This window comes from Oncorhynchus gorbuscha, linkage group LG09 (genome assembly GCF_021184085.1).
Source record: "Oncorhynchus gorbuscha isolate QuinsamMale2020 ecotype Even-year linkage group LG09, OgorEven_v1.0, whole genome shotgun sequence".
Lineage (NCBI taxonomy): Eukaryota > Metazoa > Chordata > Actinopteri > Salmoniformes > Salmonidae > Oncorhynchus > Oncorhynchus gorbuscha.
In genome coordinates this window covers 78,015,026-78,036,897 of record NC_060181.1, presented here as the reverse complement: position 1 = coordinate 78,036,897, position 21,872 = coordinate 78,015,026, and the positions used below count along the sequence as shown (strand labels likewise).

Genomic DNA, 21,872 nt, shown 5'->3' with positions numbered 1-21,872 from the left:
TTACAGATAACCACATTGAGCCCATGGAGATGGATGTGGATGTGGAGATCCCAGCCAGTAAGGCCACGGTCCTCCGAGGCCACGAGTCAGAGGTGTTCATCTGTGCCTGGAACCCTGTCAGCGACCTGCTGGCCTCAGGGTGAGTCTCATTGGGGAGGGGGAAGTGTGCGGGGCACAGGGATGGGTCAGTTCTGGGTTCAGCTTTTCTGGGACTTGTGAGGCTAGAGCAGCTCACTCACACACGCACACACACACACACACACACACTGTCTCTGTCTGTCTGTATTGACTTTCTCTTCTGGATTCTGCCTGTGTGTGTGTGTGTGTGTGTGTGTGTCTAGGTCGGGAGACTCGACAGCCCGGATCTGGAACCTGAACAGTAGTTCCACCCAGCTGGTGCTCAAACACTGCATCAGGGAGGGAGGCCAGGACGTCCCCAGCAACAAAGATGTCACCTCACTAGACTGGAATGTGAGTTCTCAATTGTCCATTCCATCCATCTACTGTGTCAATTCTCACTTGACTGAAATGGTCTGGAACGGAACATTAGAAGTCGTCTATACTGAGTTGAGTTAACTAACTGCTCTATTTGACCCCATAGAGTGACGGGACACTCTTAGCAACAGGATCTTATGATGGATTTGCAAGGATATGGACAAAAGATGGTTTGTTGAGTTTTGTTGAATTTTAATTAATTTATATTACAGTGCCCAATGCCCAATCTGAATCATATTGTTATCTGTGCAGATACATTAAACTCTTGTCTTTCACAGGTAATCTGGCTAGCACCTTGGGGCAACATAAAGGTCCCATATTTGCACTGAAGTGGAACAAGAAAGGAAACTCTATCCTCAGTGCTGGTGTAGATAAGGTATTTAAAATATATACATATATATTATTTCATCTAATTAATCAAGTAACTCCAGTAGCAATCAACTATCCCTGCAGTATTTGCTATGTATCTGTTGTCATTTTCCAGACAACAATCATTTGGGACGCACACACAGGAGAGGCCAAGCAGCAGTTCCCCTTCCACTCAGGTAAGCCCCCTGTGTCCCGAACAGAAAGATGTAGGACTTCAGCTGCTTGGGTGATGTGAGTTAACCCTTTGAATACTGTCCTTGTCCTTTTGTGTTGCCTCCTACCTGCAGCTCCTGCCCTGGACGTGGACTGGCAGAACAACACAACGTTTGCCTCCTGCAGCACAGACATGTGCATCCACGTGTGTCGAATGGGCAGCGACCGGCCGCTCAAAACCTTCCAAGGCCACACGGTAAACAAACTACATCTCTGTTCTACCTTCTACAACTCACACCGCTGAGGACCAAGTCACACTTAGGATTTCTCTACATCCTGTATTTTCCCAAACTTCTGAAGGTCTGTAAACAGGATAATGTGTAACTATTAAACGGATAAGCATGATGTCTTGTTGGTCCTCTACAAGTCTATATGTCTGTCTTCCCATGTGTTTTTCAGAATGAAGTCAATGCTATCAAGTGGGACCCGTCAGGAATGTTACTAGCCTCCTGCTCTGATGACATGACTTTAAAGGTAAGGCCAGCACTTCTACTTCAGCCAAGATTTTGGACAAATGACCATGATCTCCATATGTCAATATAATAATGTAATGATTACACAGTGCTGATCTCTTTCCCAGATCTGGAGTATGAAGCAGGACTCGTGGGTCCATGACCTCCAGGCCCACAGTAAAGAGATCTACACTATTAAGTGGAGCCCTACCGGCCCCGGCACTAGCAACCCCAACTTCAACATCATGCTGGCTAGGTGGGACACACTCACAGCACCTAGACTTGTTCTGGGACAGCGTTGTGATGAGTTGAGAATGGACAGTGTGTGTGCCAGTGAAGGGGTCTCTTGTCAAGAAGTGTCCCAGACATTCTCTCAGGGCTAGTAACTGTCAGTGGATCAGGGACATAAAGCCTATGCTTCCATATGTAAATGTTACAGTTCAAATACCACAGGCATTTACAACCTCTTCTGAAATACCCTGGGATGGGCCTATATTTCACTCTGGATGTAAAATTGCCATTACTGCTATGACTTGTTAGGAACTTGATAGTAATCTGAGGTAAATGCGGTATTGTACACCAAGATACAGCTCATGTCTGATCATGTGATTTAATTGGTTCTTTCCCAACTTCTGTTTATTAATTTAGTTTTAATCTCACAATATTTTCCTGTGTCCTTGTAAAGTGAGATTTGCAGTCTAGCCAGGGGCAGCCCCAGAAGACTTGGCTTACACTACCTAATAATACCATTTTGATGAGAATGTGTTAATGAACGTCAGCTCCTCTTTTCATTCACACATGCTCTCAACCGCGTCTCTCCTTTTGTGGTGACAGATGTTCTCACCGATTCTACAACATCACACATCTCGTTTTGGCTTTGTGGATCAGCATTTTGAGTTAGAGTTTGCATCGAGCACCAAAGCCAACTTATTGACATATTTCTTACATTTCATATCCTTCTTTCTATGTAGTGTTGTTGCCAACCTGAAGCTGGAAAAACGACTTGGTTGCTACTTTGTTATAAAGGTGTTAACTCTCCTGTCAAACCCTGTAAATGACCATTAGTACTGAAAGATCAGCAATGACTTGTTGGTATGAACAAAGTTTGAGTTTTCATTTATTTCAGTTACAGTACGTATTTTCATTTAGCAGATAGATGTAGATGGAGAACTGACCATGTGCTCTGTCCTACCCCTCAGTGCCTCGTTTGACTCGACGGTGCGTCTGTGGGACGTGGAGCGAGGTGTGTGTATCCACACCCTCACCAAACACCAGGAGCCTGTTTACAGTGTGGCCTTCAGCCCCGACGGGAAGCACCTGGCCAGCGGCTCCTTCGACAAGTGTGTCCACATCTGGAACACCACGGTGAGTCACCCTGGAGGTTATAACTCAGTTAACAGTTTATAATATGTAACAGATTTTAGCAGTTTATAACAGATTGTAACAGCTTATAACAGGTTATAGCATCTTATAACAGTTAGTTAGTAGGTCTTATGGTCAGATAAAACACCTAGCCCGATGTTTAATACAGGCTGTGACATTGTTATTAGGTCAAGCAGGCAACTATGGTCCTCAAGCAGTCCTCACCAGAGTTGGTGGTAACGTGGTTGTGTTGTGGTTGCAGTCTGGAGCCTTGGTGCATAGCTACAGGGGGACTGGAGGGATTTTTGAGGTGTGCTGGAACAGCACAGGAGACAAAGTTGGTGCTAGCGCTTCAGATGGATCGGTATGTTTGATACGATTATGATTTGTGTTTTAAAATGTATATCATTTATATTGATGTGTTTTTATTTTTTTCATTTATGCATGTACTACTACCACTCATTTTTGTACGTTAAACCAAAGTGATAAAAATAAAAGACCTTAATGCTTTAGTCTCAGGACCAATGCTTTCAGAAGTGCATGGGGAGAAACCAAAATATTCTGAAGCATAATATGTATTATTAATCATGCCATCTTTGTCCTCCAGGTATGTGTTCTCGAGCTCCGAAAATAGCATCCTGGCAGTGATTTTGAAGATGGACCCTGGAATGTGCAGAAAAAATGCCTTCTGCCATCAGCAAACACACTCTAATGGTTCAGAGCAGGCCTGGCAATGTGGAGGACAACCTCAGAGTGGACACAGGAGACCAACAAAATACTTGTTCTAACTATTACAACCTACTCAATGGATTTGTGTCTCTTGTTTGAGACCACAAAGGAAATCTGCTGGGTTAATTCATCCACAGGACTGGACTAAATCTATTAATAGTTTTTCAGCCATGCTTTAAAAGGTGCCTAAAGAGGAAGTGAAATGACCACCTACCCCTGCTGTTATTTGGCTAGGGCCTGAATCATGAGGAAGGTTTGCTGAGGTTTGGGTGTGTTTTGGGTCATATTGTGAGAGAAAGGTTGTGTGTTAGAATGTATCTAAGCACATGTTAACCCTATGGTGTCCTGAGTTGAGAAACAATGTGGGAGACATGAGGAGAGTGACATTGTTAGTGCTGCACCGCCCTCCTCAAATGTGATGTTTAAGTTGTCCTGAATGGGAAATGGTTTCTGTTTCAAGAGCTCTTCTTGCCAATTTTTCTCAAATGGACTTTTGAAAGTCAGAGTAACACAAGGCGTTGCTATGAGGTAGTTCTGTTCTCACATTTAATAACACCATTTCGATGAAGAAAAAACTAACTTTTAATGATGTTTTAATTCACATGAGGAAGAAAAAAAATCTTTTTGTGGACATCTTTACAAGATGCATAAAGTGGTTTATGAGTATTCTCCCTTCTGGATGTAAGTTTTATAAATGTAAAGATATGTGAATTAGATGAATACACAGACTTATATACTGCGTATATATGTTTATTTACATTACACATTGGCGTCATCCTCTAGACGCTCAATACTGGCTAGAGATATTGCCCCTTTTCTTTGCTGATACTCAGTTACAAGACCCTGATTAAATGTAATGCATGTCAGAATTATTTTTTGACCATGTATGTTCTTTTATTCGACCAGTTATGTGTGCAACAGGTTGGTTTGTCAAGTCAGGTGGCACTGAGGTGGGTTGTCGTCATTTCACAAGACCTGTCAGTGAATTTAGTCTGTATTCAGTCCTAATGACAACCAATGAAATGGAGATCAGAACAGACAGAGAACATGATGACTGACCAGGAGAAGGAGAGGAGGCTGTGAATGTTTTAATTGTGTTGTCTCAATGTTGCTTTAGTAGCAAACTCATCACTAGTCATCTATTGATATTTTCTAACAGTACTCCTCTGTTTGGCACCGCAAGCTATCTGACGTAAACCTAGGTTACACTGACCGATCAATCTGATTGTTCAAGCGAAAGTCCTGCTGTAGCTTCTAAGCTGTGATTGGTTGAATCCAGTGGAGGTCCTGGTGTCTCCACTGCCTGATCTAATAGGTCAGATTTGACTTCTGATTTGAGATGCCTGTATAATGGATTTAGCTTTAAATGGGGAAGTTCGTTTTTCATGGCCCGTTGAACATTTTAGACCTCCACTGGTACTGAAGTGAAATCACCCAGGGCACCGGGCCATGCCAAACGAACTCGCCCGTTGTGTGCTGTATGTATACTTGTACTTACCATGGTCTAACTTGATATCTGTCTCTTCGAACTAACAAACTGACAATGCCTGTTTACTGGTCCCTTTTCTCTCTTTCAGTGAAGATCATTTTAAGAGCAATGTGTGAAGTGCACTTTTTCAGAAGGTAGGATCAGCTTTTGTTTGGATTTGTGATGAAAGGGGAAGGCCAGCATTTTTATTTCTTGTTTTTTTTACGGCATAATCGGGCGTTGATTGATGGATGGTTCATTGTCTGACTTATTTTTTGTTGCTGCTGAGAGCCATTATTGTCTGTGTCAGACTGAGAATCGGACTGTGGTTGGTGGCCATCTTGGCATGCTGAGAAGCCCAGTGTGGAATAATATGCTGTGATTGACAGCGATCACTCTCCCCCACCCAGTCTAGGGTATGGTCATCTGTTTCCAAGACTAAACAATGAAATCACATTATGTCTCAAATAAAGCACTCTATTTTGATATTAGAAAAGCCTTTCCTTGTATTGTTGGGTTCTTGTCGTTTCCCTTTTAATGTGGCTTACGCAGCAGAATGCATAGCATTATTATGATAATGTGTATATGGAGAGGTAGATATTTAGTGTCAGTGTAGCACTTTATCAGATACTTCAGGTGATCATTTAACTCATGACACATCAAACTTGAAAGAAATTACAAAATTCTTACTCTCCTTCAACTTGTGTTAAAGATAACACTGTCACAGAACTTCATTGCGCAATGTTTAATACGGTATAAAATAGAACCAAAGTACAAGGTTAACAATGTAACGTTCAAAACCCTATCTACAAGTCATTTACCTATAAACAACATCTCAGGTAGAGATATATTCCCATTCGTTTATGCTTTTGGGGGCTTCTTATGTGCACAAGTCATACATGCATACGTACAGTACACTGGGTCTGCTGATGTGCTGAATTGAATACATGCTTCTGGAATAATTAAGGCACATTTTTAAAAGGCAGCCTCTAGGTTCACCAATAGTCAATAGTACAAACCTGACATTTCTTATCTGAATTGAAAATGAGACACCGTGAGGACTATTCCATTACTGTACAGTTGATGGTTCAGTAACGTAACGCCAATGGTGATTAGGAGGGCTGTGTGTTCCGTGCTGAGGCAAATTAACTGGCAAACCCTTTGGGGCCTGTCATATATGGACACCAGAGATATGAGAAGCAGACGGACGGCCAAGTGTGTCATGTTCTGTGATAACAAACCTTTAACTATGCTACAGTAGCAATGGAATGGCAATCCTAAAGAGAAAAATAACTTAAATGGTACAGGTAGACAGGCCATTTTTAACACTCCTGGTTTATCTAAAGGGGCGTCTATGGGTTCATGGTTTTCCAACAGAGATCAGGGACAAGGTCTAACATTGCGTCCCAAATGGCACCCTATTACCTATATAGTGCACTACTTTTGACCAGAACCCTATGGCCCATGGTCAAATTACTGCACTATATAGGGAATAGGGTGCCATTTGGGATGCGAACTAAACCATGGGGGGGGCAGAGAGTGAAGGCTGGCAGCAGGTTTTGCAGGTGGCTCCAGCTAGTGCCTTGCAGAGCTCCCCAACGATTCTCCATCTGCGTCTATCTCCTCATAGTCTCGGTGCTCAGTGGAAATGTGGATTTCAATTGTACTAGACTCTGAACCTAGCAAGACAAAATAGGGGATAGGGGAGATGACTGAGTTAAGGCGGGTATATATATATATCCCTTCTCTTACACTTCAAATCAACACTCCCATGAGTCTACAATTAACAAGTCCTCTGCTGCAGCTCTCTTCATTCAAGGCATGCACAACACCTTCATACAAGTAGCATATCTCTTACCATTGCAATTTCTTTTAACAGTTTAGACAAGACTGTATTTACATGTGTTATGGGTTCAAATATATGTTTGGATCCTCTTTTTAAACCCCCCCCCCCAAAAAAAAACAAGCCAAACAAATTTCCAACACAACTCTATATCGAAACTTAAATATAAGATCCTTGAGAGTCATAATACAGGGCCAAATTCATAAACAAGAAACACTAAAGCCTTGAAAGTTGTTCTTTATTTCACGAGGAGTTTTCATTAAAAAGTCAGGTTCACTGTCTCAGATCCTGAACAACAATCAAATACATTAAATATCTGTGTACATTATCTTGAAATTGTGCACCAAAACATCTCACTAAGGGCTAGATTCTATCTGATCCGAACTTGCTGACACCCGTACAGCGGTTGTTTTGGCTGTGTTGGCGGAGGAACTGCGTTAGTTGTCAAATCCAAAAGTGTATCCTTGCGTTAGATTAACCAGATTACTTTATAATCTAACAAATTCCACGCTACAAGTTCAAACACTCGAATGCGTGATTTTCTATTGTCTACACCTCGATTAGCCTGATAGGCTATAAATGAACATGAAACCATGTATTTGCCGACACTTCCTATCAACATTTTGAACTTCTAACGCGGTAGAGATAATAAGGAAGAGAGTGGTTTGTGACACACTAGGCAGCTGCTGAAATGTGTCTGCTCATACCACAGTTACACCTCTAACATCGCCAAAACATTGCTATGCGGATGTCTGCCAATGCGGGTTAACACTCAATCTGATTGAATCATGGCCTAAGTCTGCTTAAATAGTAGAACATAAAAATAAACAAAAACATACATTTCTCCCAAAATACATGATATATTTTTGTCCTCACTTAATTGTAATATAACCATGTGAGAGCAGAAATATTGTCATTATGGAGTTAAAAGATGCAGCAGCACATCGCAGGAAAATACACATTCTACGACTACAGAAACAGTTCATGTCATTTCATGATGAGAACCAATGCCTTTCTGTCCCTGGTCATTTCTCCTGGCTCAGACCATCATCCTCTATAATATGTCATCTAAGCTGGTCCTGGGGGACAAACACTGACAGTAATATTTTTTCCAAAACTGGATTTATTAAGGAAAACTTTGCCCGGTGAGTGAGGACATTCCCTATGAGTCTGAAGTCATCTATAACTTTATCATCTAAAACCAAATCCATACTTGCTGGTATGATATGAAGCAAACTGAGTGTGGCTTTATTGGCAGCACCATGCACAGCAGAATGTAACGTTATATGATGATGCCCAGCGTGTGTACAACAGGTTTCACCAGCCTTGATACACTGGGGAGTTACCATTGCCATTCTCCCCGCTCTGCAGCCACACATGCCCTTTACCTTCTGATAGGACGCTGATGGCGTCGGAGGCCGGCTGCCCGTTGCCTGTCATGTTCTTGCCTGTCATGTTCTTGGCCTCCTGGACATGGCTCTGGTAGAGCAGGGTGGAGCCCACGATGGGGTTGTAGCCCCCCACGTTAGCCGCCGAGGTGGAGGCTGAGTCCCAGGCCAGCTCCCTCCTCCTCTGCAGGCTGCAGTCCACTTTGAAGCCCGTCCAGCCATGGAAGGCCAACGTGTTGAGGAAGCCTGACATGGGGTTCAAGATCCCCTGGAAACAGTAGAACATAACACAGAGACCTTCAGATATGGACAAAACTGAGCCTTCAAAATAACACACTAACATTGGTGCTGGACTGGTTTGCTGTACAAATGAAAACTTCTGGCCAAGATCGTTTACTGTAAAGTAAATGCATTGACAGTGAACCCACCATGATAAACCATGTGATGAGGGCTGCGTTTCGTATATTCTTCAAGTCACCAGCTTTTATATCTGTCTGCATCTCCAGGTAAAACAGCAGGCTTTCATTGATGATGTTGGGAAGCCAGCTGAAAAGTGGGAATCATGATAAAGGTATCGTACATTAATGTCAGGAAAGCATACTGAATGTCAATACTTTTTTATAATGAATCTTTTTTTTCATTATGAAAATGAGTTGTTCCTTTACTGACTAGACAGATTCACCAAGGGCTAGCTACAATATGCCAAATTAGGTCTCTGGCTGCATTTACACAGGTAGACCTATTCTGATGTTTTTTCCACTAATTGGTCTTTTGACCAATCACATCAACTCTTTTCACATCAGATCTTTCTCCGAGCTGATCTGATTGGTCAAAAGAACAATTAGTGAGAAAAAAATATCAGAATTGGGCTGCTTGTGTAAACACAGCCTTAAAGTAATTGAAAAAGAGTGTAGTAAAAAAAAGTGCCAGTTCTTCAATTTTGAAACGTGGATCTGAGAATTCAAGGGCCTCTGCAGCTCTCCATAATTTTCGGAAAACGCTTTGTAGAAATAAATGGATTTACACCACAGCATTATAAGTATGGCCTCTGAGGAAGGTCATGGACTTTATGAAAAAAGGGTCACACATAAGCCATTCTCCAGCATTGCCAGGAAACACAGTTGCCTTAACTTAATCAAATGTGTGTTTACTTTATTGCCAGGACCTGTAATATAGATTCCTCCATAACCCAGTTTTGTATGCTGTTTGGCTAACACAATACAATAGAAGACAGGAGAAATGTTATAGACTACATACTATGTATCCCACAATGACATGCAATATTCTGGTCTTTCTCTTAGATAAAGACAAGTTTCTTGCCAAATAAAGAAGACCAGCATGATTTTGAAGAAGCGTATTTTTATCTCTGTTCCCAGGCGTCTCTCGTTTTCTGTGTAGATCCCTTGTCGTCCCTTCAATAATGATGTCACTGAATGGAGAAAAAAAACTAAGGTTCACATTCTTTCTTTCTGCTTTTACAATAATCGCAGTATGTTTCTTCTGAAAAAGAATAGCTATAAAAGATTGAACCCATTTAAACACATCTCTGTAGGACTCTACATTTAGATACAATAGAGCTGTTAGTATTTACAGTTGAATTCAGAATTTTACATAGCCCTTAGCCAAATACATTTAAACTCAGTTTTTCACAATTCCTAACATTTAATCCTAGCAAAAATTCCATGTCTTTGGTCAGTTAGGATCACCACTTTATTTTAAGAATGTGAAATGTCAGAATAATAATAGCGAGAATGATTTATTTCAGCTTTTATTTATTTCATCACATTCCCAGTGGGTCAGAAGTTTACATACACTCAATTAGTATTTGGTAGCATTGCCTTTAAATTGTTTAACTTGGGTCAAACTTTTCTGGTAGCCTTCCACAAGCTTCCCACAATAAGGTTTTGGCCCATTCCTCCTGTAACTGAACCAGGTTTGTAGACTTTTTCAGTTCTGCCCACAAATGTTCTACGGGATTGAGGTCAGGGCTTTGTGATGGCCACTCCAATACCTGGACTTTGTTGTCATTTTGCCACAACTTCGGACATATGCTTGGGGTCATTGTCCATTTGGAAGACCCATTTGCGACCAAGCTTTAACTTCCTGATAGATGTCTTGAGATGTTGCTTCAATATATCAACATGATTTTCCTTCCTCATGATGCCATCTATTTTGTGACGTGCACCAGTCCCCCCTGCAGCAGAGCACCCCCACAACATGATGCTGCCACCCCTGTGCTTCCCGGTTGAGATGGTGTTCTTCGGCTTGCAAGCCTCCCCCTTTTTCCTCCAAACATAACGATGTTCATTACGGCCAAACAGTTCTATTTTTGTTTCATCAGACCAGAGGACCTTTCTCCAAAAAGAACGATATTTGTCTCCATGTGCAGTTGCAAACCGTAGTCTTGCTTTTTTTATGGCAGTTTTGGAGCAGTTGCTTCTTCCTTGCTGAGTGACCTTTCAGGTTATGTCGATATAGGACTTGTTTTACTGTGGCTATAGATACTTTTGCACCTGTTTCCTCCAGCATCTTCACAAGGTCCTTTGCTGTTGTTCTGGGATTGATTTGCACTTTTCGCACCAAAGTACGTTCATCTCTAGGAGTCAGAACGCGTCTCCTTCCTGAGTGGTATGACAGCTGCGTGGTCCCATGGTGTTACTTGTATACTTGTGTTTGTACAGATGAACGTGGTACCTTCAGGCATTTGGAAATTGGTCCCAAGGATGAACCAGACTTGTGGAGGTCTGCAATTCTTTTTCTGAGGTCTTGGCTGATTTTTATTTTCCCATGATGTCAAGCAAAGAGGCACTCAGTTTGAAGGTAGGCCTTGAAATACATCCACAGGTACACCTCCAATTGACTCAAATGGTGTCAATTTGCCTATCAGAAGCTTCTAGAGCCATGACATCATTTTGGGGAATTTTCCAAACAGTTTAAAGGCACAGTCAACTTAGTGTATGTAAAATTCTGACCCACTGGAATTGTGATACAGCGAATTATAAGTGAAATAATCTGTCTGTACACAATTGTTGGAAAAATTACTTGTGTCATGCACAAAGTAGATGTCCTAGCTGACTTGCCAAAACTATAGTTTGTTAACAAGAAATATGTGGTGTGGTTCAAAAACAAGTTTTAATGACTTCAATCTAAGTGTATGTATACTTCCGACTTCAACTGTATCTATGTATAAAATATCTGATATGAGAGTGCCTGTGGATGCGGCCTGTGGGCCCTGGTCAAAAGTAGTACACTAAATAGGGAATAGGGTGCCATTTGGGACGCATTTGCCTGTCCAAGGCTCTGAATCATAAAGAGCTAGCCAGCACCAGAGGGGCAGTTTGAACTTACCTGCAGACACAGTTCTGGCGAACAGCGTAGGGTTGACTATAAGCACCAGCAGTAGAGGAGCGTAGGTAGTGATGTAGTGAGGAATGGCATGCTGCAGGCCATTCTCACAGCTGCAACACGAGAAAGGCACTGCACATCACACAACCTTACATGTATCCTCCAGGCATGGGGGAAGGATCACAGGAGTAGCAGTACAGAGACATGTTGGGTTAGCACACCACAATCCTCAGTCATTTAAAGGTGTAGTTCAGGATTTTGGCAATGAAGCCAAACTTTTCAGAATCAGATGAACTCGTGGATACAATGTTCATGTAATTGCATCTAACTTCCTTCATACGGGACGCAGATACAGTACATAAAAATCGTAAGTTAATTTGACTCTGGGGAAGTAGATAAAGGGCCTCATTGCCAAAGTCCCGAACTATCCCTTTAACTACAATAGGGCTATTGACTGTCAGTGTACAGCACAAGTATTGGAATGCGCATAAAACTGGTCTAACATCAAAGATCCTGAGACAATGTTCACTCCTTCAAGTATCTTGACAGTCAGCAGTACAGTAAATGTTGTCACAACTTCACAAGCCTACATTTTCAATGTGATTCATGACAACACAAACTTGATGTCACAGACACAGCCAATGGAGAGCTGTTGACATACCTGGAGATGGATGGGTAGTAGAGCATGGCCACACCCTCCACACACAGCAACACGGCCAGACCCCATGTGATCATGTGATACAGGATGATGGTACTGACGGAACAACAAGACATCACGTCATGAGGCCCCGAGTTTGGGTTAATTATGTCACATGGCCTGGATTTTAATCTTTATTTAAAACTTTTTCATTTCAATTGTATTTTATTTTTTATGTCAGATGGTCCAGTACCATCCTCAGACAATTGTTTTCATTTTTGGTGTAATTCTCATTTCTGGAAAAGGCTTAAAATAGAGGTTAAAATCCAGGTCATGTGACATGATTTACTAAAACACAGGGCCCTAGTCATGATTCATGAGCCAGGCAATGCTTTCAACACAGAAACATACACTAAATGTATGAAACATTAAGGACACCGTCCTAATATTGAGTTGCACCCCCAGTTGGCTGGATGTCCTTTGGGTGATGGACCTTTTCTTGATACATACGGGAAACTGTTGAGCGTGAAAAACAAAGCAGCGCTGCAGTTATTGTGTTGTCCTGTTCATTCACCCTCTGAATAGCACACATACACAATCCATGTCTCAGTTATCTTAAGGCTTAACAATCCTTTAACCTCCTCCCCTTCATCTATACCGATTGAAGTGGATTTAACAAGTGACATCAATAAGGGATTGTACATTTCACCAGGATACACCTGGTTAGTCTATGTCATGAAAAGAGCAGGTGTCCTTTATGTTTTTTACACTCTGTGTAGTATATTTCACACAATATCTCACGGATTACATATGAGATACACGGTAGCGCCCAGAGAGAAGTGGTATCAGAACTGAAGAGCAGATTTTCACATTCTCTGTCGAATGGAAGTGGCATATCATTAGGACAGTATGAATTAGTAATCAGTAATTAAACACAATATTTGTTTTTGCGCTACATATGTCGCTGTGGTACTTTTCCCATCTGGAAAGACAGAAGAGTATTATATTGAGGAGTTGCAGCTATATTATATTGTGAGATTACTGATATTATATTGATGAGAGCGCACATCAGAGAGCAGAGGAGGCTCGTGAAGGGAGGACTGCTCATAATGAATGGAATAATATCAAACCCATGGAAACCAGGTGTTTGATGTGTTTGAGACCATTCTTTTGATTCTGTTCTATTGATTCCGTTCCAGCCATTACTATGAGCCCATCCTCCCCATTTAAAGTGCCACTAGCCACCACTGATTGAGGGAAAACATAATTGATATAGAAGTGATATAGCAAAATGTGATTGATAGCAGGAGGAGAGTATAGACTACCTGATTCCTGCAGATCTTTTGACCACAAGGAAGACATCCACAGCGTAACAGAAGGTCCACCAGAAGGATGCACTGAAGAACAGCTGGATCCACATCTGGGGAACACAAACCAGACTCTACATCAGAACAACACACTATATATAAACCATACTGCAAGGGCCTACCGGGTGGCGCAGTGGTTAAGGGCGCTGTACTGCAGCGCCAGCTGTGCCACCAGGCTCTGTCGTAACCGGTCGCGACCGGGAGGTCCGTGGGGCGACGCACATTTGGCCTAAAGTCGTCCGGGTTAGGGAGGGCTTGGCTGGTAGGGATATCATTGTGTCATCGCGCACCAGCGACTCCTGTGGATGGCCGGGCGTAGTGCACGCTAACCAAGGTTGCCAGGTGCACGGTGCTCTTAACCGCTAGGCTACCTGCTATAACTCTTCTTCTGCCAGGTCAGGAGTTTTTCCTGGTCAGGTTACATGGTCAGGAAAAAGTCCTAGACGTGGTTATCATACGTACAGCACTGCCGACGCAGAACACCTCTGGCCACACGTCGCTGTTGTTGGCCACATTGATCCCTCTGACAAGGTTGGGCAGGCCCAGCCAGATGGATGACCTCACTATGATACCTGAAGGAGACAAACACAACATCTCAAAACATCTGACCGTCTCATAAAGATCTGTTTAATAAGGCTCCTGACTGTATGGATGGAGTCTCCATTGATAACACACTCAGTAGAACGGTCAAACAAATGCAACAAGGCTCAGACCACAGAAACTAAATAGAAATAGAGGGTGATTTTTAAACATCTGTCCGTTAAACTGTCATCTTTGTGAGGTGGACGGAAATCACCATAGCATCATACACACCTTACAGGGTATTATACTGGAGTTAAATCCTCACTGGCTTTAATTAACTGTAGAAACAGATAATGAAGCTGTTGCTTATTTGGCTCGTATTATTACAAACCTTGTTAATGTGATTCAGTCATGGAATCCTTTTTATTGTGGTTACAAGTGTAATGGAAATACTAGAGACCTCAGGTGATGGTTCATAAGGGCCTTAGCGCTGCCCTGCTGCACTGTGCTATGAAGAACTTAACGTGATGTACTTGATGCTTTGGCTGAAATGTGGCATGTTGAACGTATTAAACTTGGTTTTATTTGCAGTAGGAAAACAACCCTGCTGGGAGAAACTGGAACCACATACTATTCAGGTTAATTACATTATTCTTTGACACCTTCTGTAGAAGCAAAATAACAAAGAAAGGCATACCTTTGTGGGTAGAGGATGTCAAATGTATAATTTCTCACTACCAATTGATGTAACGTGTTGATTCATTGTGTTCTAATGTCATTTTTATTGTAGACAATGAAATAGGATTTCATTGCAACAAATATATCAGCATATGCATATCATTATATCAGCAATGAAGAATATAATTGATCAAACACCCTCAGTTCCATTCTCACAAAAGGACAGCAGTCCTCAGTTCTTCTTCTCCATTGGTGTCTTAACTCTACTAGACCTTCTAGTAAAGGCCATGACTCAACTTAAAGTGCTTTGATTTTGTATGCTATCATCTTGTGTGACAAATGTCCATTATGTGACAATTTCAGAGGGCTTCGAGGATGTAACATGTCAGAAGTGACAATTCAAGCAATGATGGCTGACTAGACTACACCTCTCACATGAGTCTAATTCTAATCTTACTATATCAAGGAATTATCCAACACATATTCTAAATTCAAACCGTAGCCTAGGTGATGTTAAGAAACTGAAACTACTATAGTAGCTAGGCCTATAAATGGCCTCATTTTGACACTGCCAGGAGACAAATCAGTCCAATGGTTGGCTTGTGGGACATACTGTATTTTCTTCATTGTGTATAATTGATTACCGTTATGAAAACAAACTGGTAAGAGTCCATTCTTTTACAATGCATAAATGGTTTATAACAACTTGAAAATGTTGGCTCATGCGTCATCATAATTAGGCTTAGCTACATGACGTGCCATGAGTGGATTTCCACGTGAGACTGTGAGCTATTACAAAATGGGCAAATTGAGCAATATGCCCAATTGCATGTGATATTTGTTATTGTTATTGTGTTCATTTTAATTTTAGTCTACTGGGTAAATATTTTCTTCTTGAACTGCACTTTTGGTTAAGGGCTTGTAAGTAAGCATTTCACGGTAAAGTCTACACTTGTTGCAGTCGGCGCATGTGACAAATAATGTTTTATTTGATAAAAACTGGTGTTTCACTAGCAACAATAGTAGATTCCATTGTCATAGGCTATGATGAACAATTAAAAAGATCTGAGTAAAGTAGGCTGACACAATTCTAAACTTGGTGTACGCCTACAGCTTTGATTAAACTCTCCATCGTATCGGCAGTGACGTGGAAAGTGTTGATGAAAAGTAACGGGACATTTCCTTACCTGTACATCCCAGAATATCACATATGCTGATGATAAACAATATTCTCGACGAAGACGCTGGCTTGGGAAGAGGGTACTGTCCAAGGCGTCTATAACCCCTACGTTTGGGCAAAAGTTGTAATATAGAAAATACCAAACTTAAACCCGCGCTACCAATGCAAATGGCGCTAAAGAAGAGGGGCTGAAAAGTAATGACAAATTCAGTCGATGCGTCTCTGTTTGGGCAGCAGAACGTCTCCAGCCTTGGGGATGCCATCATGGACTAGATGCAGAAAAGCAGGCTACGGTGTCAGGGGAGAAAATAAAGGGAAATTCATTCATTTAGTCGTGGTATGAGCTGCTCCTAGTGAAAATCACGGGTTGAATCATCATGTGCTTCTATTTAATCTTTCCAGTCAGGGTTTAACTGCCCCACATGGTAAGAGCCTACAAAAGGAATGTTGCTCTGACATTTGGAGTAAAAAGGCTTACTCTTTGTTCAGTTACATTTTTCCAACAAGTTGTCCTTGCCTCTAAAGTATAAATTGCATTATGAGTGTATGAAAACGTGAAAATAGGAGTGTATCAATGTGTGTTCAGGAAGAGACTGTGACTCACCTTTAATAAATAGCAGAGGCTGTAGTCCTGGTGGAAAATATGAAATGCACAGTATGCAAACCTTTTCATTTTCTACAACAATTTACCCAATTATACAAGAACATGTGATCATATGCAGTCATTTAGAGTGGTTTGAATGTAGGTAGGCTACATTTGAAAGTTGAAATAGAGTAGCAAAGGCCCTACCCTGTCCAGACAGATAGATTATGAACACCCCACTGCACAGCCACTTGGCCTGAGTAGGTAGGGAGCTGCTGCATTCCAACTCTTAAGAACCAGAAAAGCAGGTGCGGAAAGGATTTGTGGAACAAAACAAAGGAGCTATGAATATGCATTGATTACAGAGAGGGCATTGAGTGGGTTTATGCAATGATAAACTATTCTAATCCATGCCCTTTCTCTGACAAGGCACAAAGTAATTTATGTGTTAGGTTTACAGTGGCAGGGATTAAATCAACATCATTTACTCCTGAGGTACTGACCTGTTGCACCCTCTACAACCCTGCTGGTCATCTATGAACAATTGAACATATTGAAGAACAATTTTGCCTTAATGGCCATGTACTCTTATAATCTCCATCCGGCACAGCCAGAAGAGGACTGGCCACCCCTCAGAGCCTGGTTCCTCCCTAGGTTTCTCCCTATGCCTTTCTAGGGAGTTTTTCCTAGCCACCGTGTTTCTACATCTGCATTGCTTGCTGTTTGGAGTTTTAGGCTGGGTTTCTGTATAGCACTTTGTGACATCTGCTGATGTAAAAAGGGCTTTATAAAAAAAACACAATGCAGTAAGTAAGTATTTCTGTTGTATTTCCTCTAAGACAACATTGTATCCTCCAAATGGAAAAAGTAGGGAGCATAAAATGGTTTCTAGCAAATTTCTCTCTCTTGCAAATCTCTGTGAGCCTTGAATTCCTTCTTGTAAAATGTTGCCATTTAGAAGCCTATCCAGCCAGCTATTTGAACTGCATTTCTTTCCAATAACACACGTGTTTTTGGAAACTTGCAAGTAGGCCTAAATTCTGCATCTACAGCTGATGAACGGCCACTCACGGAAAAGTACTCCATTTAAACCATGGCTTTACAGTTTGTATCCAACTCCTCCTCAGAGGGCAAAGTGTGTGTCACACAGGGTGTTGACACCATAACCCAAACTATGAAAACAAACATATCACTGCAAATGCGATGTCTATGTATATTTCCAGTCCCAACTCTCTCTTTCTCTCCTTCCCCCTCTCCCCCCTCTATATTTCTTCATCAAGCCCCTCCTTCCCCCTCTCCCCCTCTATATTTCTTCATCAAGCTCCCTCCTTCCCCCTCTCCCCCTCTATATTTCTTCATCAAGCCCCCTCCTTCCCCCTCTCCCCCTCTATATTTCTTCATCAAGCCCCCTCCTTCCCCCTCTCCCCCTCTATATTTCTTCATCAAGCCCCCTCCTTCCCTCTCTCCCTCCCTCTTATACTGGACCTGTCTTATAAGAGTTGAATGTTCATCTTGTTATTATTGTACTGCCGTATATTATTTATATGGTCTGTCTTTGAGTGGACTGTTTGTGATGACAGTGTCAAGTTAGGAACCTGCTCGACAGGCTTCCACTCACTCTCTCTGCCCCACCAGTGGATCTTAATAAGCACCATGTGCACTGTAAAAACCAGCCCAGCAGGGCATTCAAACTCACTTCCTGCATCGCAGACTCTGAGTCTGGTGGGAAATGACATCACAGGCTCTGGAGTTGGGGCCTGATGCCAAAAACACCCCAAAAACAGTTCAGGGACAGGGGTACAGATACATTTTGACACCAGCGACAGGTGACAGTCCAGTTGCTGATGTTACAAAACCGAGGGTGCAGCCAGACTACTAGACTGCTGTCTGAATTGAGGAACTCTGTAGGTAACAATGAGACAGGCCACAGGACACAGCAGTGACAACCAGAGGAAAAATGCTACCCAGACTGGATCTGTTGTGTTTCTCTCCAACCCTTTGATGAGTGGTGAGTAGTAGTAGACTGCTTGGTGAGATAGACAAAGTATCCACTTGTCTATATCCATGCTTTGGCTATTTCATTTATGTATGTATCTGTGAATGATCCTATGCGTGTTGTTTTTATTTTGTAAGATATTGAGTCAGATTGGTCCCCCATTCATGATGCTACCTACAATGGACGTGTTCTCACACTGAGAAACCTAATAGCTCAGGTAAGGAAGGCACAGCCAGGCCTGTTATAATATGTTATAATATGGACTGGCAAGGAGCCAACCGTTATTATGCAAGCTCATGCCTGCAGGCATCAGTTAAACTGATATTTGTTATTTCTGTTTATAAAGTAACAGTAGCCTTACCATCATCTGCAGAATGGGACTGTAGATGGAATGTATCACTTAAGCACAGTATTATACAACGGACATCTTAGAAATGCTGCACATTTCAAAGCTATTTTAATATGGGTGTGGAATTTCTGAATAAGCGTAAAAATGTCTGTCTATTGCTGATTGAGGTAATTGCAGAGGGAATAGGATTGGTTGATGTTTTATTGTTGTCACGTTTCTTTCTTCGTCACAGGGAACGTGTGTCAACCTGGCCACTCTAGAAAGAGTCTCTCCCCTTCATGGAGCCTGTCTGCAGCGACACACTGCCTGTGCCAAGTTACTGATAGAAAATGGGGCAAATGTGAGTAAGGAATTCCACTCTATCTGCACCATCTCTGGCTGATTTTAAGACTCACACAACACAAGGTTGTATATATGTTTATTGACATGAGTTTGATTTAATTTAATCATACAAGCGCCATGCTCTACCAACTGAGCTACAAATGACCACTCTCAATGTATAACAAACAAAGTCCAAGAAAAGGCAGACCACCCTGAATATGGGTTAGATTATGAAGATATTAGGCGATTAATCATACACAATCCTTGACACTTTGACATTATTAGCACAAATTTGTAGACAACAATAGCCCTACTGTTGAATTCAACTGTACGCTGAGTGACAAGTCACATTTCAATAACCTAACTGTTAAATAGTCTACTACATTTTAGTTATAAGAAATCACTGAGCGAAAACGAAAAACTACTCATGCACTCTCCATGTAAGTGTATACAATACCAATCCTAGACACACTGACACAGTAGTATGCTTACAATGTGACAGACAGTGGAGTGTTAACCTTCTCAGCAGGCTATCACCAGTACTTTTGTTGGTTTTGATAGGATGGGAGAGGGATGCGGCAAGATGTATTGGATGTAAAATAAGAGCTGTTCAGTAGAGCTGATGTGTGCATGTTGTTGTCTGCAGTACCAGGTGAACGTCCCCACGTTGGAGCAGACCACCCCCCTGTCAGAGGCCTGTGCCCGGGGCCACGTGGCCTGTGTGACCCTGCTCCTCCAGCACGGAGCCTTACCCGAAGGATACAGCCTCTCAGCCTCCCCCATCCACCAGGCCGCAGCCAAAGATCAGGGGTCATATTCTGAAGGAGAGACTCCTAATAGATAGACAGATCCTCTGCTTAATCTCTTCAGACTCCGAGAAACCCCCAACCGGGATTTGGGGAAAACCGGGGAATTTATTGAAAGTTCCTGGAATTTTGCAACCCTATCAGTGGTGCGTCAGCCAAGGAGGTAGCCACGTGATTAACTGAAGACTGCACAAACTGCAGTGCAGTCTTCAGTTTCAATAAATTCCCCGGTTTTCCCCAAAAGTAATAAAGGGAAAACCCCGTAGAGATGACAAAATGTTGCCGAAAATAACATAATGAAGGGATCACGATGCGTGTTTTTCTTCTCTCAAAGGTTCATATACAGTAGCTATAGCACTTTGACAAAGATGAAAGTCAAAACGTGTCAGCTTATATAAAATAAAAAAGAGCACCATTACCTAAGAATGTACTGTTGTTGCAGTAATTTATGGGAGATGCTGTCATCTTTCCTTTTTTGTAATACTTAGGAGCAAGAGCAATTTGTTAAGCCATGGTCACGTTGATTTAATTTGTTGTGTAATGAGATGTATCATTCCCTAGATTTAGATAGAGTCAGCACTTTTTCAAAGCAGATCCCACGCACTGTTCTTTATTCCTTGAAGATATCTCTGTCCAGGTCACCCAGAATGCATTGAGTCTCAGGTTCATCACGAGGCAGATGTTGATCAACACACTGACCAATCAGGCTCCCCACTCTACACTGCCTGCACCAATCAGCATCTGAGCACTGTGAAGAAATTGCTTCAGCTAGGTATGAAAGTGGATTCTCTTCCATTTATCTAGTCTAGATACTGTAGAATCTGGACTAGACATTGACCAGTGTGCTTCTATCACAAGGTTCTGCTGTATATAATACATTTTACCAAGATAGCCACGGCACATCAAGTACATGACCAGTAGTGTGGAACGCCTCATTCCCAAATCATGGGCATTATAATGGCGTTAGTCCCCCCTTTGCTGCTATAATAGCCTCGACTCTTCTGGGAAGGATTTCCACTAGATGTTGGAACATTGCTGTGGGAACTTGCTTCCATTGAGACACAATAGCATTTGTGAGATCGGACACTGATGTTGAACGATTAGGCCTGACTCGCAGTCGGAATTCCAATTCAACAAGAAGGTGTTCGATGGGGTTGAGGTCAGGGTTTTGTGCAGGCCAGTCAAGTTCTTCCACACCGATCTCAACAAATAATTTCTGTATGGACCTCACTTTGTGCATGGGGGCATTATCATGCTGAAACAGAAAAGGGCCTTCCTAAAACTGTTACCACAGTTTGGGAGTTGTGCAAAGCTGTCATCAAGGCAAAGGGTGGCTACTTTGAAGAATCTCAAATATAACATATATTTTCATTTGTTTAACACTTTTTTTCCTTACTACATGATTCCATGTGTTATTTAATAGTTTTGATGTCTTCACTATTATACTACAATGTAGAAAATAGTAAAAATAAAGATAAACTCTGGAATGAGGGTTGACTAGTACTGTATAGTGTAGGTTGAGGCTTATTCACCTTAGGCACTCATATGACATTTATTGTGCATACAAAATCCATACATGTTCCACACAATATCCATAAATATACGCTCTTGGTCAGGTGCTAGTGTGAACAGCAGTAAGGTTGGGGACTCTCCTCTGAACACGGCAGCCCGTCTGTCCAACCCTGAGCTGATGTCTGTTCTGCTGGAGCATGGGGCTGACTGCAGCAGCAGAGACACACAGGGCAATCAACCCCCGGACCTCGCCTCTT

At 42.0% G+C, this 21,872-nt stretch overlaps 3 protein-coding genes across 4 annotated transcripts in view; 2 read left to right on the top strand and 1 right to left on the bottom strand.

Annotated features, from left to right (window-relative positions):
* Positions 1-5,587, top strand: part of LOC124044119 (F-box-like/WD repeat-containing protein TBL1X) — a 39,275-nt gene extending 33,688 nt beyond the window's left edge. Inside the window, exons 5-15 of the mRNA XM_046363589.1 lie at positions 7-139; positions 342-471; positions 602-665; positions 774-871; positions 980-1,040; positions 1,152-1,273; positions 1,477-1,551; positions 1,658-1,785; positions 2,729-2,894; positions 3,154-3,255; positions 3,499-5,587. Of these exons, the coding sequence (XP_046219545.1) occupies positions 7-139; positions 342-471; positions 602-665; positions 774-871; positions 980-1,040; positions 1,152-1,273; positions 1,477-1,551; positions 1,658-1,785; positions 2,729-2,894; positions 3,154-3,255; positions 3,499-3,525 (1,106 nt within the window). The 3' untranslated portion in view covers positions 3,526-5,587. The remainder of the gene's footprint in view (positions 1-6; positions 140-341; positions 472-601; positions 666-773; positions 872-979; positions 1,041-1,151; positions 1,274-1,476; positions 1,552-1,657; positions 1,786-2,728; positions 2,895-3,153; positions 3,256-3,498) is intronic.
* Positions 5,588-5,818: 231 nt separating this feature from the next.
* Positions 5,819-16,832, bottom strand: LOC124044117 (G-protein coupled receptor 143-like). 2 transcript variants are annotated; one of them, XM_046363587.1, is made up of 10 exons: positions 16,653-16,832; positions 16,056-16,336; positions 14,131-14,240; positions 13,627-13,721; positions 12,326-12,418; positions 11,668-11,777; positions 9,640-9,748; positions 8,748-8,865; positions 8,320-8,587; positions 5,819-6,767 (listed from the first exon to the last, which is right to left on the bottom strand). In XM_046363587.1, the coding sequence occupies exons 2-10, from the start codon at positions 16,312-16,314 to the stop codon at positions 6,664-6,666; spliced, it is 1,266 nt and encodes a 421-aa protein (XP_046219543.1). In that variant the 5' UTR covers positions 16,315-16,336; positions 16,653-16,832; the 3' UTR covers positions 5,819-6,663. The 2 variants fall into 2 exon arrangements, with proteins under 2 accessions (XP_046219543.1, XP_046219541.1); XM_046363585.1 differs by lacking the exon at positions 16,653-16,832 and having other exon boundaries at positions 16,056-16,460.
* A 1,567-nt stretch (positions 16,833-18,399) lies between these two features.
* LOC124044118 (ankyrin repeat and SOCS box protein 9-like) lies at positions 18,400-20,233 on the top strand. Its single transcript, XM_046363588.1, has 4 exons — positions 18,400-18,639; positions 18,765-18,844; positions 19,209-19,316; positions 19,944-20,233. The coding sequence occupies exons 1-4, from the start codon at positions 18,546-18,548 to the stop codon at positions 20,139-20,141; spliced, it is 480 nt and encodes a 159-aa protein (XP_046219544.1). The 5' UTR covers positions 18,400-18,545; the 3' UTR covers positions 20,142-20,233.
* The last annotated feature ends 1,639 nt before the right edge of the window (positions 20,234-21,872 follow it).

What these genes read in the sequence shown, in the direction of transcription:
- LOC124044118 (XM_046363588.1), top strand. Translation starts at nt 18,546, where the DNA reads ATGAGACAGGCCACAGGACACAGCAGTGACAACCAGAGGAAAAATGCT. An exon ending in TGAGAAACCTAATAGCTCAG is followed by an intron (nt 18,845 to 19,208) that starts GTAAGGAAGGCA and finishes TCTTCGTCACAG; the next exon opens with GGAACGTGTGTCAACCTGGC. An exon ending in TGATAGAAAATGGGGCAAAT is followed by an intron (nt 19,317 to 19,943) that starts GTGAGTAAGGAA and finishes TGTTGTCTGCAG; the next exon opens with TACCAGGTGAACGTCCCCAC.
- LOC124044117 (XM_046363587.1), bottom strand. Translation starts at nt 16,314, where the DNA reads ATGATGGCATCCCCAAGGCTGGAGACGTTCTGCTGCCCAAACAGAGAC. An exon ending in TGATATTCTGGGATGTACAG is followed by an intron (nt 14,241 to 16,055) that starts GTAAGGAAATGT and finishes TGTCTCCTTCAG; the next exon opens with GTATCATAGTGAGGTCATCC. An exon ending in CGCCAGAACTGTGTCTGCAG is followed by an intron (nt 9,749 to 11,667) that starts GTAAGTTCAAAC and finishes TTCTCCATTCAG; the next exon opens with TGACATCATTATTGAAGGGA.